This window comes from Phascolarctos cinereus, unplaced genomic scaffold, assembly GCF_003287225.1.
Source record: "Phascolarctos cinereus isolate Bilbo 61053 unplaced genomic scaffold, phaCin_HiC Scaffold_7;HRSCAF=346, whole genome shotgun sequence".
Classification (NCBI taxonomy): domain Eukaryota; kingdom Metazoa; phylum Chordata; class Mammalia; order Diprotodontia; family Phascolarctidae; genus Phascolarctos; species Phascolarctos cinereus.
Genome location: NW_027556180.1, coordinates 33,492,656 through 33,510,236, shown reverse-complemented (window position 1 = coordinate 33,510,236; position 17,581 = coordinate 33,492,656). Strand labels below are relative to the sequence as shown.

At 41.8% G+C, this 17,581-nt stretch overlaps 1 protein-coding gene across 2 annotated transcripts; it reads left to right on the top strand.

The window, feature by feature from the left end:
• The first annotated feature begins 267 nt into the window (after nucleotides 1–267).
• Nucleotides 268–17,117, top strand: TNFSF10 (TNF superfamily member 10). Of its 2 annotated transcripts, XM_020980463.2 has the most exons (6): nucleotides 268–506; nucleotides 4,069–4,224; nucleotides 4,355–4,394; nucleotides 4,556–4,771; nucleotides 7,349–7,462; nucleotides 15,036–17,117. In XM_020980463.2, the coding sequence occupies exons 1-6, from the start codon at nucleotides 369–371 to the stop codon at nucleotides 15,485–15,487; spliced, it is 1,116 nt and encodes a 371-aa protein (XP_020836122.1). In that variant the 5' UTR covers nucleotides 268–368; the 3' UTR covers nucleotides 15,488–17,117. The 2 variants fall into 2 exon arrangements, with proteins under 2 accessions (XP_020836122.1, XP_020836125.1); XM_020980466.2 differs by lacking the exon at nucleotides 4,556–4,771 and having other exon boundaries at nucleotides 270–506.
• Nucleotides 17,118–17,581: the final 464 nt, after the last annotated feature.

Here is a 17,581-nt window from a genome sequence, read left to right as displayed (position 1 = left end):
AATATACAAAGTGTACAATATATAATTATATATATAATATACGCAACACATGAGAGACGCACACATACCCACAATACCCCAAACCTCAATCCTAAGGATTTAAAATTTTGTAAGACTGTCTACATTCTGGTAAAAACACGGGGGAACTTTCCAGAAGGAGCCTCTTGATTTTTCTCTTTTTACTCGACCAAACAAGTAGTTTCGGTTTCCCAAGAGGATTTCCTTAAAACACACCCATACACGATGCCCCGCCCCCGTTCCCCAAATGCAAGTTGTAAACAGTTCCCAAGTCCTCCCCACTTAGAAGTGCTCGCAACAAGGTACTCCCGCTCTGTAGCTGTAGCTGCTGGCTGGCGTCTGCTCTCGTTATGTCCCTGAAGACCATCATCTCCAGGGATGGCCCCAGCCCTAGCCAAGCCTGTGGGCTGCTCTTCCTTTTCCCGCTGATGGTCCAAGCCTTATTTTTTGCTGCCACTTACTTCTACTTCACTAATGAGCTGAAACAGGTCAGTACAGTGGGGTGGGGAAGCCTGTGTTTGTTTGCAGGGAGCTTGGAATACAGCCGGGTAGCAAACATCTGCTCCCCGCCCCACTTCCCTCCCCGGCTTTCCTGGGCTCCCAGACCAAGTAGAGGGTGGGCGGAGGCAGGGCTGAGGGTGGGCACTGGGGCACCTTCAGAGTCATCTCTCACCTGGGAGACTGAATTGTCACCCTCAGCCTTGCTAAGATGATTTCTGAAAATCTTTGAGCTGTGTGTCTCAGAGGGGAGGGGCAACTGCTAGGTGGCAGTAGATTGGAAAAGGAGGAGGGAGTTGCAAAGCTCTTCCTAACCCAGTTGGTTGTTGAAAGCATGCAAAAGAGGACTTGTCTAGACAACTTTGCTACTTCTTATCTGGTGATTCCGGGTATTTGGAGTCTGAGGGCTTGGATTCCAATGCTGCCCTGCACATCTATTAGCTGCATGACAGTGGGGACTTTGTAAAATGAGAGTACTGTCTGAGATGACCTCTGAGGTCCCTCCCGGCTCTTATCTCTGCACTGTGCAGAACTTTGTGGCTTTTGGACCCACCCTAGTTGTCTCCCCCCCCCCCCATCTTTACCCAAGCCTGGGTAAATACTGGCTGCTGAACCACTCACCCAAACAAAGAGATCTAGGTGGTGCAGTGCAGTCCCGCTGATGGGGTTGGGATCTGGACCCTAGAAAGGAAAAACCCTGGACTTTTCCACTCGGCCAAATCTCTGGCATTTGCCTGAGGCTATAATCCCATCAACTGGCCTTTCATTGTGTCTACACCCAATCTCCCTTCCATTGTCTTACCTCCCTATGGCCCCTGACCATTTCCCACACTTATTCCTGGCTAGGCTCCATTATTGCCCAGGTCCCAGGAGTTCTGTTCACTCCCATCCTGATCTCCTTAGACCCCCTACTCCAGTCACCCCAAACTACTTGGCCACTCCTAGATCTCTCCCACAGTCTTTCTGTATATAAGGTCCATCTTGTCTCCATTAAGATGCTGGGGTTCTTATAATCTAGCCACTGCTCAGAGTTTCACAATCTAGCCAATAGCCCACAGATGCTCAGATTCCTTAAGAGTCTAGCTAATATGTCGAATCTTCAATAAACCTTGTTTTTGGCTGAAAGAAGGCTTGGGTTGAATTCTTTCGGACAGGACCCATGTGTCGTGATGTTGGGGTTCCAGGACCCCTAACATCTAGACCTCAGCACCACCAGGGACCTGGAGTCAAGAAGACTTGAGTTCAAATCCAGCTTCAATTTATTCCTTGCTGTGGGCCTCTGGGCTTAACTTCTATCTGCCTCAGTTTCTTCATTTGCAAAATGCGTCTAATAACAACACCTACCTTCCAGGGTAGTTATGAGGATCAAGTGAAATAATATTTGTGAAAGTGATTTGCAAACTTAAAAGTGTTGTAAAATGCTAGCTCTTTCTATGAACAGTGTTTCAGAATAATGTGAGCTAATGCCTAGGGACTGGCAGTCCAGCTGCTACCTGGTCTCTATCACTTGGACCACATAACAACCAAGCAATAAGTACCCTACTATGTGCCTGCACAGCACTGGACACCAGAGATACAAATCTAAAAGTGGATTTGTCTGTGCGCTGGTAGAGTGTCTACTTTATTGGAGAGCTAGAGAATGCGCAAGATTTATACAACATCAATCCAAGATGATGGGGAGGGGGAGCACCAATGCCTGGGGCCTTAGGAAAAGCCTCTTGAGGGAGGTGGCTCAAGAGCTGATCCCTCAGGGTTCCAAGAGGGGAGACCTTGCAGGGCAGAAACTCAGGTTTCTGTCTTTAGGTCCCCAGCACCCAGCACAGGAGATACTGGATGAGGGTTTTTCTAATGAATGTGAAATGAATCCCAGAAAACAACTTAACCTTTGGTGGGATAGAGATCAGGGCCATGATGGTATAGAGAGCTTGTAGTAGTTAACAAGCATTTATTAAGGGCTTACCACGTGCCAAGCACCATGCTAAGCACTACAGAAACCAAAAGGAAAAAAAAGGAAAGGAAAGAAAAAGAAAAACAATCCGTGCCCCCAAGGAGTTTACATTCTAATGGGAGACATAAAATATAAGTAATTAGGTACATGCAAGATATATAATAGTAGATGAAGGCATTATGAAAGGGAGAGGCAGCAGCAGCTGCTAGGCACTGGGAAGTACCTCCTGTAGAAGTTGGTATTTAAGCTGAGTCTTGAAGGAAGCCGAAGAAACCAAAAGGCAGAGGTGAGGAGGAGGGAGAGCACAGCCAGGGCAAAGGCTCAAAGGTTTAATGTTTGAAAATCTGCAGGTAGGTCAGGTAGTTGGCTAGTGGAAAATGTGGAAGGGAGTAAAAAATATTCTCCCAACATACTTTCTTTGTGACTTACAACCTCAGACAGTTGCCCAGAGTTTTAAGAGGTAAAGTATCAGGGGAAGGATTTGAACCTATGTCCTCTGATTCCCAGAGCCACTCTTCTTTCCGCTGCACCAGTAAGTCAGTTGGCACTGCTGGAGGCACGTTGAGGTTAAGTAGCAGGTTCATGGTCACAGCAAGTTAGCATCTGATGTGGGATTTGCACCAAGCATCACCCAGTTGCTTAATGATGACTTGAATTCACTCATTTACCAATCAATCAACATTTATTAAAGTCCTTTTATGTGCAAGGTAATGTGCTGGGGTCTAGGGGTTCGAGGACAAAGTTGGAACAATCCCTGTGTTTAAGGAGCTTCTGTTCTAAAGGGATAGAGAGCATATTGTACCAGCCATCTATTGAACACCTCTGGTTTGTAGGGAACATAGGATTATAGATTTACAGAGACTGTAGGGGCCAGCAAGTCTAATTCCTTCATCTTACAGTTGAGGAAACTGAGACCAAGGAAGGTAGTCAGTATTTGAGGAAGGATTTGAATTCAGGTTTTGCTGACTCTAGAACCAGAGTTCTAGAGCTGGGAGACTGCCAAGGCAGTCTGGTCCAATCCCCTCATTTTATAGATAAGGAAATAAAAGCCCAGGGAGAGTGAGAAGCTAGCCCACCCCAGATTCTCTTCCCTCTGTTATACAGGCTTAGAGACAGAGATTTATTTTGCCTAGTGGAATACCATTTATTCTACACTTACTTATCATCTGCCGATTACGGTGCTATATTCTGAGGATACAGAATACAGAGACCTTCCCTGCCCTCAAGGAGCTCCCATTCTAATATGGAGGGGGAGGGGTGAGAAACAACACTTAGAAGAGGGCTCTTCCTTCTACAAAGAGAGTTGTGTGATCAAGGAGAGTGTGGTGGGACTCTGGGGCTATCTCCAGGAAAGGTGGGGATGTAGGGGCCAGCCCTGAGCTGATGGTGAATGTTCTATACATGGTAGAAACTGGGCAGTGGGCAAGGGGTTGGGAAAAGAATCAGTTGGGAGTTCTCAACTCAGTCTCTCTTCTTGCAGGGGGAAGGAATAGGGTGTGGACCATGCAAAGTTTATTTATGAAACTGAAACCAGTTGCTGTTGCTTTGTCTAAAGGATATCCAGGAATATAGCTCCTAATGTTGTTGTGATGTAACTTTCCCAGTTGGCTCAGCTACAAGATGCAAGTTCTCAAAGCAGTCTGGTGTGTCTTACAAAGGAATACTTGGGAGCCAGGATGGGTGACCCCAGTGGTGATGCAGAGCAGGTAGACCTCCCATGCCTGCAGTTCAAATGGCAGCTCCAGCAGCTGATTAGAAAGGTAGGTCAGTCAGTCCACGAGCACTTCCTGCCGTGCTGTCAGGCACTGCGTTAGGGACTGGGTTCACCAAACTGTGAACAAAACAACTCAGCCTCGAATTCTAAATAAAATTATTTGATCCAATTTGCAGGAACTGTTGACAATCTACAAGGATTATTCTGCAAGTCAAGGTAGAAACAATTTTTATTGGAATTCTTTATTTACTTAAAAACGTTGTCTGACCATTGGTATTCTAACATGGTGGGCATTCTTTTAATCTGCTTCTATCCACTTGAATCCCTGCTACTTTCCCTCTCCCTTAATCTGATAAACAGCTTCCCTTTCTTCATAGGCAAACCTTTTCCTCTACCATCCCTCTCCAAAGTAAACCCCTTCCCACCGGCTCCTAGAGCCCCATCTTTCCTGGACATATCCCAGAGCTCCACTCCACTGACCCTGCCAAACCCACTCTGCATCTCTAATGGGGACAATCATTCTTTCACAACCAAATCCCAGATGGGATCACTGAAGAAGAAGCACTTGGGAAATCTCCAAGCACTACCTAAATGTGAGTTATAGTGATAATCTTATTATTCTTCATGAGCATCATTGTTCCTATTGTCCATGGGATGCCATGTGGATTCTCCTTCAGCAGCAGCTGGGTGGCCACTTGTGGGAAATTTTGGAGGGAAGATTTCTGTTTATAAGGTCATGGGATCATAGATATAGAAGGCCCTTGGAGTCCATTGAGTCCAACTTTCTCATTTTAAAGATGAGAAAACTGAGGCTGAAGAAGGTTAGTTGAGTGACTTCTGGAGTCACACATCTGGGAAGAATGTGAGGCAAGATTTTAGCTCAGGTTTGTTGACTCCAAATCTATCCACTACTCCACCTCGCTGTTCAGTTATCGGTTGGACCGAATGACCTTTGAATGAACATTTGGAATTAGATGACCTTTCAAATCTGAAGTTCTGTGATTCCATCATAAAGCTTGTTTCATTTTTATTTATACTGTGGCTCCTCCTGAATCTTTCTGGTCGCTCTGATTTTTTTGGTCCAAGCCTCTGATTTCATCAATGTGGAAAATTCTCATTGTGGAAAATCTTTGCAGTCTCAAAGAGCTGCCTGGGACCCTGAAGGTTTAACAAACTTATCCAGGGTCACAGAACAAATACACGCCAGATGCAAGACTTGAATCTAGATGCTTTTGTCTCCAAGGCCAGACCTCTATCCACTAAGTCATCGGGTCACCGTCACCATTGGATTATTTCATAGGAGGTGGAGCCAAGCCTGCAGCATTTCTCTATTGTGTGTCTGCATATAGAGCTTCTGGGCTCTCCTTTATGTTGTCTTCCTGGGGGTGTAGGCAAGAGCAGTTAGGCCAAAGAGTGGTGAGGAAATAGAACCTCAGAGTGGCTGCAGGTGTTTTCTTCTTAGGTTTTATTTAGCCCTGATCTCAGTCAGGAAGGATCTGATGAGTGGACAGTCTCCTTTTCTGCAGAAGGAAGGAATTCCCATTGAGGAAGAAAGAGCTTCCCAGATGTCCAGACAGAGGGACTGGTCACTTGCACCTAAGACAAGAATCTGAGTGTGTGACGCCCGAACCATGGAGTCCCCAAGTTGCCTCCCATGGACTTGTCTACTTCATATCTATTTTCTTTTTCATTTTTAATATGCTTTTATGTATTTCATTAAATATTTTCCAATTACATGTAAAAGAATTTTTAACATTCGTTTTTAAAAATTTTGAGTTCCAAATTCTCTTTCTTTCCCCTCCTTCCTCCTTTAAAAGGAAAGGAATTTGACATCAATTACACTTGAGTGGTCATGCAAAACACATTTCCATATTAGCAGTGTTGTGAAAGAAAACACAGACCAAAAAAAAAACCCCAAAGAAAAATAAAGAAAAAAAAGGAAAGAAAAGAATTCTTCATATATATTTTCAAACTTGAGAGGATGGCTCTTTCTTTAAAATTATTCTTCAATTAGTAATAGACATCATAAGTCTTTTACTAGCCATTCAAAGACCTTGCTTGATTTCCCAAACACATTTTGGGAGGGGTAACATGGAACTGAGAGGACACTTGGCATAGCAGATATAGGAGGCCCTTTAGAATAAAAAAGACCTGGATTTGGGCCCTGCCTCTGACACACACTTGATGTATGACCATAGGTAATTCACCTAAGCTCTCAGTGCCCCAGGGAACTCTCCAAGGCTAGTGGAATTTCTGAACACCACCCAGGAAAAAGAGCTGATCAGTGAGAAAATTCCTTTCACCGAAATGCATTTTCAAGCCAGATCATTGTAATGTAAGCTAGTTACAAGAAACTACATATTTAGAAATTGCTAGTAATATAGATTTGCAAAGTAACTGACACATTTTATTTCATTTGATCTTCATAATAACTATGGGATACAGGTGCTATTATTATCCCCATTTCACAGATGAGGAAACTGAGGCTGAGAGAGCGCTTAAGTGATTTGCCTAGGGTCACAAAACTAAGGAAGTTTCTGAGGTAGGATTTGAACTCAGGTCTTCCTGACTCCAAGTTCTAAGTTCTAGCCACTGCACAATCACCTCGCAGCCTATTTAGTGCAAACGTCTGATACAATGGGAGGTATTACGAGTTACTTAATAGTTCTGAAAGTTTTATTCCAATGGGCATGAAAGTCCCCTTGGATCTTACAGGTACATCTGGGTGCTTTAGGTCCTGGTTGGTCCCTTCAAGCCAGAAGGGCTGGGAGTACAGGCAGATAATGTTGTTCTAAGACAAACATAGCTAAGTTTAGGGAGGGTCATTACTCAAAGATTGTCCACCACGAGGTGAGGACTTTTTGTGTTTCTATCTGCCTCAGTTTCCTCAACTGTAAAATGGAGATAATAATAGCATCTCTACCTTAACAGGTTGTTGTGGGGATAAAATGAAAGAATATTTGTAAAAGCTCTGAGCACACAGTAGGCAGTTAATAAAAATGCTTGTTCTCCCTCCCCTCCCCCAACCTTCCTTCATGCCTTACTGAGTGATGGGACTCTCTTTGGAAACATAGTCTAGTTTTTAAGATCTTCTTGACTGGCATCTGTTGACTTTAAGGTTAATTTCAGTGGCTGGACCAGTGCACTAACCATTCTTTCTTTCCTTCTAGATAAGAGGCAGGACAATCCTTCTGGAGCCAGAGAAAAGTTTCATCAGAGTGCTGTCCAGAGAGTAGCAGCTCATCTTACTGGAAACAGGCAGATGAGTTCTACCTTTTCTAGAAGTAAGACAATCACCTAACATGTGATTTTTTTTTCATTTCAACTCAATTTGGTTATATTAAGTGATAGCAGTTTGCAAGGATCTGGGCTAAGATGGGGATAGAAAGAAGAAAGGAGCTGATAATCTAGTGGGGAGGGCTTAGGATAAATATACAAAATGAGCACAGTGTAAAGTAGAAAGCAAAGATCCAGAAGAAAAGCTCTGAGAAAATTTGAGGGGGAAGATAACAGATTTGGGGGTGGGAGGGGAGATGAGGAAAGCAGTCCTAAGATGGACCCTTTTTAAAAATTATTTTTATTCTGAATTTAATGAACATTAATAAAATAAAGTGATAGAGACGTTTCCATATAAAATGCTGAACAGGAAAAGAGGGTAAGTGAAAACATGAATCTCTCTTATATATAGCTTGCTTTTAAAAAAATACATGATAAATTCAACCTCATGTCTGCTTCCTTCTGAACTTTTTTCTTCTGGGAGGTTTCAAAAATGCTTCAGTGATGCTGTTTTCTAAGAAAGAGAATTTCAGTGGGTGGACCTGAGAAAGGAGTGTATTCTAGCCATGGAGGGTAGCCTGCATATTCACAAAGATGATAGAGCTCAGTGAATAACTAATAGTGCACCTTGGAACAGAGAATGTATGAAAGGGAGGCATGTGAAATGAGGCTAAATTGGAGTCTGTCCCTGGAGAATCTGAAATCCCAGGCTAAGGAGAACATATGTTATCCTAGATAATCTAGGTGGTGCAGTAGACAGAGAGCCAGGCCTGGAGTCAGGGAGACTCCTGAGTTCAAATCTGGCCTCAGACACTTACTAGCTGTGTGACCCTGGGCAAGTCACTTCACCCTGTTTGCCTCAGTTTCCTTATCTGTAAAATGAGCTGGAGAACCACTCCAGTATATTTGCCAAGGAAATCCCAAATGGGGACATGAAGAGTGAGACGCTACTGAAATGACTCAAACAAAGGTTCACTAGAAGTAGTTTTTAAGCAGGTCAGACCTGTGAGTGTGGCCTTGGATGATTTTGGCTAGATGAAGCATAGATTAAATAGAGCAGGAATTGAGGTAGGAAGATCGTTTAGAAGGCTATTGCAATAATCCAAAGGAAGGATGATGAATGCTTGAACAAGGCTAGTAGCAGTATAAGTCAAGAGTAGGGGACAAAGTTGAGGGATATTGGGAAGGTAGCATGGCCAGAAACTGGCAAATCATTAACTGAAAGATAAGTGAGAAATGCAAAATGACCTTGAGGATATAAGTGTTGTGTTTGGAATCAAAGGACCTGCGTTCAACTCTGAGTTCCATCACTTATTACCCTGAGGATAATCATCTACCATCTGACCCTGATTTTCTTCAACTATAAAATGAGGGAGTTTGGACAAATCACATGAGAGGTGACTTCAAGCTCCAAATTTCTGATCCTATCATCAGAGGTATGATAAAGAATCAATCAGAGATTAATAAAAGAGCCCCAAAGTAGCAAGGGTCAGGTTGATGGACTTTTTAATAGACTCAGTCAATGCGGTTTTGTGACTTAGGAACTGCTGAGATGGAGTAAATAGAGAAGGGGATGGGGAGGGATAACCCAGATTCAAGGATTGTCTAATCTGGGGATACAAGTACCTTGGAATGGAAGCCAGTACCTTGTTGAAAAGGTTAATTAAAGGTTCAACACTGAAAGGAGGGAAGCAGGGAGAGAGCCAGGGTGATTGATTAGAAGAACAGCAGTGTAGAAAGGGCATGAGTTTATCATCGTCATCAATGAGCATTGATGAAGTGCTTCTTATGTGCTAGGCTGGCACTGTGCAGGCTGAGGATGCAGAGGAGAATTCGCAAGAGTGAGACAATGGGGCAAGTAAAGGGTGGGAGATTGTGGTTAGGGAGGGCAATTCTAATGTTTGAATCAAAACACACCAAAGTATGTGCCTGAAGGGCACACATCTCCTGAATATTTCTTTTTCCAGTTCCATGACAGTCCATGCTGGGTGTAGGAAGATGTGGCTTACTTGCTCCCCTTATTCAAGGCAAACCTGAAAAACGAGCAAAGCTTTACACATTATTTATTATATATTTATATTTACATACCATATGTTAGTTACATAGTTATATTTTTTCATACATTGGACTGTAATATAGAGAGAATCCTGCATAGATCTTATTTGCACTTCATTCTTTTAAAAAGATGTCCATTTTATTTCATTTAAAAAAACTAAATTCTATTTTTTCAAGCAATGAAAATCTGCTTTTTCTTTCTTCTGCTTCCCCAAGCTCCCTCTTCCCCACTTTCATCTGTATTTCTAGCAATACCTCAGTCTGTGGTCACTGACCTTCTATTCACATCAACCAATCAATCCATGAATAAGTATTAGTTAATCACTTGCTATGTGCAGGCATTGTACCAGGCAATGACAATATTCAAAACCAGCCATTTTTACTTAGAGTCATACCTGAAAAGATATGTAGCCTTCTATGTAGTCTCCTCTATGTAGCCTTCTGTGATCTCCCCAGCTGACCTCTTCCTCTACAATTAACCCAGATTACTTTGTCTGGATTTCTCTTTCACTGGGTGCAGTCAACCTTGTTTATAATTATCTAGTGTCTTCCTGCTCAGAATTACATTGGGTTAAGAGAGCTGGCCTTAGAAGCAAGAAGACCTGGGTTTAAGTTCCACTTCAGACACATCCTGGCTGTGTTGACTCCAAGCGAGTTACATAGTCTCGGTGCCCCTAGATGACTCTAAAAGTGAGTTCTCACAGCTGTGAGGTGCTGGCCAGAACTGGAAGCAGAGTTTCCTGTCCTGATGGAATCATCTGTCCAATCCATGTTCCTGTATTTTACATATACTTATTTTTGTGTATGTCAGCTTCCCAAAGGGGAACGTAAGCTCTTTGAGGGCAGGGATTATGTTGCTTTTGTCTTTTTATCCTCAGCTTCTAGCACAGTGCCTGCCACGTAGTAACTGCTTAATAAATGTTTGTTGATTGATGTACATCGAATGTCTTAAACAGTGTTTTTGCCTTTCTTTATGTCTCTAACATTCAGTATGGTGCTTCATAGGATCAATCTATCTCTGTTAGATACTGTGCAATACCTCTGTTCCCTCCTTTTTAAAAACGATTGGTCAGTCAACATTTATTAAGTGCCTACTGGGTACAGGCACTGTGCTAAAGATATTAATATAATAAAAACAAAGACAGTCACTGCCCTCAAGGAGCTTGCAATGTAATGGGTGAAGATGACACACAAGCAGAGGAGACTGATGGTCAGAGAAGTCATTCAATCAGACAAGAAGCATTTATTAATAAGAGGGAGGAGAAGAACAGGGAGAAAGTGTCAAGAAAATGTAGAAAGAAGCACATCAAAGAGAAAAGGGTCATCAAAGGCTGCAGAGGTCAAGAAGAATGAAGTTTGAGAAAAGGTCATTAGATAGGGCGATTAAGAAACCATGGGTAACTTTAGATCAAACAATTTTGGTTGAATGATGAAGTTGGAAGCCAGATTGCAGAGTTATGAAATGGGGGGGGGGACAGGAAATAGAGGCACCAATTGTAGATAGCTTTCTCAGGGTGTTTAGCCATGCATTCTCTAGATCTTTGTGCCATAGTTGTGGGGGCTAGCTGCTTCTCTGCCATCTTGGCTGGTCTCCATGCACCATTTCTTCTCAGTCTCCTTTGCTTGATCTTTACTCAGGCTGTGCCTGCTAACTGTTGGATGTCTCTTAAGGCTTTGTTCTAGGACTTTTTCTCTTCTCCCTTTATGCGAATTCACTTAATAATTTTATCAGCTCCCATGAATTGAATGATCATTCCTATGTAGTTAATTCTCAGATCTATTTTTCCTTCTTACTTGTCCTTCAGCTTTCATCTTCAACTGTTTCTGGGACATCTCAAACTAGGATGTCTCATATACATCTTAAACTCAGCATGTCCAAAACAATTCATTCTTTTTCTCCCCAAACCTTTCTCTCTCTGTAACCTGACTGTGCTGGCTCGGGCACCACCATGCTCCCAGTCACTCAAGCATGCAACCTCAATTTCTTACTCCACCCAAGCTGTTGCCATTCTAGAAAGATCTCTCCTATATGTCTCCCCTCAACATCCTGCTCTAATACTGCCATCAACCCTGATGCAGGTCCTCATCACCTCATGCCTAGACTATTAAAAATAGTCTTCTGGTTGGCCTTCTTTCCTCAAGTCTCTTCCCACTCCAGTCCATTCTCTACCCACTTATCAAAGTGATCTTCCAAAAATATGGGTCTGACCATGCCATTCCCCTGTTTGATCAACTCCAGTGGTTGCCTATAACCTCCAGAATCAAATATAAAACCTTCTATTGGGCTTTAAAAAAACAAAACAACAACAACCCACCTTTAATAACGTGGCCCTTCCCACCTTCTTAGATCTGACTCCTCTCCTTATACTCTATAATCCTCTGACACTGGCCTCTTTGCTGTACTTCACCCAAGACACTCGTTCTCACAACTGGACATGTTCACTGGCTGTTCTCCTTGCCTGTAAATATACTCTTTCTCCTCATCTCTTCCTCTTAGCTTCCTGTCTTTCTTCAAATCTCAGCTAAATCCCACCTTTGACAAGAAGCCTTTCCTGGTCTTCCTTAATCATAGTGCCTTTCCTCTGAGATTACCTCCAATTTATTCTGTATGTGTTTTGTTTAGACATTCATTTTTTGAAACTTTGGATTATAAAATCTCTCCCTCCTTCCCCTCCCCCTGTCACTGAAAAGACAAGCATTGTGATACTCGTTTTACATGTGAAGTCATGCAAAATGTATTTCTATATTAGCCATGTTGCAAACAAAACCAAACAAAAAGCAAGAAATATGAAGTTTAAAAATATGCTTCAATCTGCCCTTAGAGATCATCAGTTCTCTCTCTGGAGATAGATAGCATTTTTCATTATGAATCTTTTGGAATTGTCTTAGATCATTGTGCTGATCAGAGTGGCAAAGTCTTTCACAGTTGATCATTGTTACAATATTGTAGTTACTATGTACAGTGTTCTTCTGGTTCTGCTCACTTAACTTTGCATCAGTTCATATAAGACTTTCCAGGTTTTTCTGAATCCGTTCCCTTCATCATTTCTTATAGCACAATAGTATTCCATCACAACCATAAAATACAACTTGCTTGGCCATTCCCCAATTGATGGGGATCCCCTTAATTTCCAATTCTTTGCCGCCACCAAAAGAGCTGCTAGAAATAGTTTTTATGTAGAAGTGCTTTTCCTTTTTTTTTTTTTTTTTTTTTTTTTTTGATCATTATAGGATACAAACCTAGGAGTGGTATTGCTAGATCAAAGGATATACAGTTTGATGGTGCTTCGGGTGTAGTTCCAAAGTGTTCCTTAGAACGGTTGGATCAGTTCACAACTCCAACCAACAGTGCATTTGCATGCCTATTTTTCAACTTCTCCTCCAGCATTGGTTATTTTCCTTTTCTGTCATGTCAGCCAGTCTGCTGGGTGTAAGGTGTTACCTCAGAGTTGTTTTAATGTGTATCATTTCTCTAATTATTATTGATTTAGAGCATTTTTCATGTGACTATAGATAGCTTTGATTTCTTCTTCTAAAAACTGCCTGTTCATATCCTTTGACCATTTATCAATTAGGGAATGGCTTTTATTTTTATAAATTTGGTTCAGGTTCTTATATATTTGAGAAATGAAGCTTTTATTAGAGAAACACTGTAAAAAAAATTTCCCCCAGTTGTCTGATTTCCTTTTAATTTTTGACTGTATTGTTGTTTGCACAAAACCTTTTTTAATTTCATGTAATCTTACCTACCATGATCCTCTCAGTCTCTTGCTTGGTCATAAAGTCTTCCCTTATCCATAGATCTGATGGGGAAAATTTTCCCATGCTCCCCTAATTTACTTATATCACCCTTTATGTCTAAATGGTGTACCTATTTTGACCTTACCTTAGTAAACTCAGCATGTCCAGAACTGAACTCGTTATCTTTTCCCTTAAATCCTTGTCTGCTCTAAATTTCCCTGTCACTGTCGAGGACGATATCATCCTCCCAGTTCCCCAGGCTCACGTCTTAGGTTTCCTTTCTTCACTCCTCACATTCTCTCACCCCTCCATATTTAATCCAATGCCTAAGCCTATTGATTCACCTCTGTTCCATTTCTTCAGTGTGTCTCTTCTCCTCTAACCCTACCCCGACCTGGTGCAGGCCCTCATCACCTCACACCTGAACTATTGCAGCAGCTGCTGGTGGATCTGTCTGTCTCAAGTCTCTCTCCACTCTGGCCCATCCTCCGTTCAGTTACCAAAGTGATTTTTCTAAAGCATAGGTCCTTCCGTGTCCCCACCCCGCCCCCCATTAAACTCCAGTGATTTTCTATTATATACAGGATCAAATACAAAACTTCTTTTTGACATTCCGAACCTTTCCTAACCCAGGCCTCCCATGCCTTACCTTTCCGGTCTTCTTACGCTTGCTGCCTCCTTCGTACTCTTTGGTCCTGTGACCCTGGCTGTTCACACTCTATCTCACGGCTCCCCACTCTCCCTTTGGCTGTTGTCCATGTCTGGAACATTCTCCCCCCTCATCTTTACCTACGGCTTCCCTGGCTTCCTTCAAAAACCAGCTAAAATCCCACCTTACCCAGGAAGCCTTTGCCAACCCCTGTTAATTATAGTGCCTTCTGTCTTCTATTTCCTATTTGTTCTGTATATAGCTTGTTTGTACTTTTTTATTTGCTTGTCCCGTCTGCCCCCGTGACTGGATTGTAAGCTCATTCAGGGCAGGGACTGTGTTTTGCTTCCTTCTGTATATTTAGTGCTTGGCACAGTGTCTGGCATATACTAGGTGCTTAATAAATGCTTATTGACTAAATGACTGACAAGATGTACAGAATTCTCACTTCCACTTACATTTAATTTATCATTTCTCTTATTGTTGCTTCCAAATCTGGAAAAACCGACTTTTGGACCAGGCCATGGAGACTGATTTCTAAGGGCCCGAGATTAGAGTGCTGGGAAACTTTATGACAGATGCAAAGTGTTGGTATCTGGATGGCTAGATGGCATAATGAATGACATGCTGGACTTGGAGGCAGGAAGATCTGAATTCCAATCCTGTTCTATATATTGAATAGCTTTGTGACCCTGAAGAGGTCACTTAACTTTCCTCAGCCTCAGTCTCCCCAACTGTCAAATGAGTTTAATAATAGTGACTATCTCACAAAGTTGGGGGGGGTTGCCTTTTTTTTTTTGGTGAGGCAGTTGGGGTTAAGTGACTTGCCCAGGGTCATACAGGGAGTAAGTGTCAAGTGTCTGAGGCCAGATTCGAACTCAGGTCTTCCTGACTCCAAGGCTGGAGCTCTATCCACTGCGCCACCTAGCTGCCCGTACCACACAAAGTTTTTCGTGAGGATCAAATAAGATAACATATATAAAGCACTTGGCAAATCTTAACGTGATATGTAAATGTCAGTTATTATTATCATATTCTTAATAACAAAATGTACTTGGGGCTAATGAATTGTCAGCTTGTGCTCCAGTAACAGCTTCTATGAATGCTTTTCTCTCTTGCTCTTTTCAATTGTTCAGGTTCATTGCTTGGAAGAGCTTCGGGTTGGAAAATCAACTACTGGGAATCTTCAAGGAAAGGACATTCATTCCTCCATAATGTGGATGTGGCAGATGGTGAGCTCATCATTCCTCAAACTGGATACTATTATATCTATTCCCAAACCTACTTTCGGTTCCAGGAGCTGGAAGGAAGCTCTGCCTCAGCTTTGAGTGAAAAGAGGAATAAACAGCCCAAACAACTGGTCCAGTACATTTACAAAGTGACAAGTTACCCAGAACCCATCCTACTCTTGAAAAGCGTAAAGACTAGCTGTTGGTCTAAAGATTCCGAATATGGACTCTATTCCATTTATCAAGGCGGAGTGTTTGAGCTGAGGGAGAATGAAAGAATCTTTGTATCTGTCAGCAATGAAAAATTGATTGATATGGACAAAGAAGCTAGTTTTTTTGGCGCTTTTCTCATTGGCTAAATATTCATAATTACGAAGTAGCCACCACTACCGTTCTACCTGCTGCATGAGACACAGTGACAACAGACTTTCCGGCGAATGATCTTATTAACAATGAGATCTGTCAGTCACCCGATAAATACATACTTATTAGCACCTACTAGGTGCTACTAGCACCTGCTAGGTTATCGTCACTGTGCTAAGTACTACAGATACTAATATGAAAAAGAAATACAGTCCCTGATCTGAAGAAGCTTAAAATTTAATGGAGGAAGACAAGGCACAAAAAGAAGATGAAAGGGGAAGGGGAAAGGTACCCTGCCTCTGCAGTGTGGTGGGAGTCTAAGCCAAAGGAGGAAGGTGAGGTGGGAACTGAAGAGCTCCCTGGCCCGGGAGCCCTTTTTAAATGGGGCCTTGGGACTAGTTCTTTGCTCTGTCCTCCAGTCCCAATTCCAGGTGTTATAGAAATAGCAGCATTGGAGAGTGGATGTGGTATAGTAGCAGGTCATCTACTTTTGCTACTGCCAAAAATCCTACAAATAATTTAGTGTATATGGTTCCCTTAGCCTATTTGTAATATCATTCCAAGTCTATGACCTTTGCTAGTTCTTATTCTAACACAGCATTCTGATCATCTACCACTGATGAATGATCACTTATCAACAGTGTTTACGTATTGAAGGGCGGACAAGAAGAGGAGGAAAGCACCTGAGTATTGTTATTATATTGTTCTTATGACCCAAACCGTTCATCTGCTCAGTCCTTTTCAGGGACACCACCATATATCCTTTTGAAAAAATGTCCTTTTCTGCATTTTTTAGAAGGACTTACTATCTTCATATCAGTTACCTCTATGAGGTATATATAACTCTAGTAATGGAATCTCTGGATCAAAGTATATGGATGTTTTGGTGGCAGTGACCTCATTCCCTCTGCCTCCAAATCTTTCAAACAGATCCAGAAAATATTGTAGATCAAATTATTATCAGAAAATCCAATTTTTAAAAAAATCACAGTGAGTCATTTTTCTAGCCCAAGTTGGCAGAAAGAGAGATGTCTGCAGACATATTATCATATTCTGGCTGCTCTATGGATCCCTAACTAGTTTGGAGTCAACAGATCCAGGACTGACAGATCAGGGGACCTGATCCCAGGGTTGACATTCCAGGATGAGGGTTGGTCTAAGTTTAAAATGGCTGGCTAAGAGCAGCTTCTGCTTTGATAGTTTTCTGTTATGTTCCTAAGAATGAGCCTTTTTGGGGACATAGCTTGACACAATTAAGAATTGCAAAAGGGGCAGCTAGGTGGTACAGTGAATAGAGTACCTTCCCTGGAGTCAGAAGGATCTCAATTCAAATTCAGCCTCTGACACTTACTAGTTGTGTGACCCTGGGCAAGTCACTTAGCCCCAGTTGTCTTAAAAAAAAAAAGGGGTGTGTGTGTGTGTGTGTGTGTGTGTGTTAGCATGGGGGGGAGGTATTTGCAAAGACTGCCTGTCAAATGTTTGTAAATTCATGTACTTTTTTATTCTATTTTTTAAAAAAAATTTGTTATTTTTGATTTTTTACCACCTAAATTTCTCCTGTATTTCCCCCTTCTCCCTCCTAGAGAGCCATCCCATAAAATAAAGTATTTGTTTCTTTTTTCTGTCTTTATTTTTAACATTTGACATTTCTTTCCCTCCCTGTAGCCCCTCCCCCCACCCACTGGGAAGGCAAGAAATATGATATCAATTATACATAGGAGGTGATAGTTGTGGGACCCTGGGAATAGAGTTACTTAATCTTTTTGCCTCAGTTTCATCATCTGTAAAATGGAGATATAATATCACCTACTACCCAAGGTTTTTGTGAAGATCAAATGAGATAATAATTATAAACCTGTGCCTGGTATGTAGTAAGTACTATATAGATGTTAGCTATCATTATTACTATTATCCCACAATCATTCCAGCATTGACTATTCCTATCTTTTGTCATCTTTGCCAATTTGCTAGGTGTGAAGTGACATTTGATTAATTTTTTTTAAGAGGAAAAAAGAATGAGGAAGAAAAAAGAAAAGAAAATTAGTAAAATTTGTTAATTCTTTGAAAATATATGCAAGGTTTCATATCTG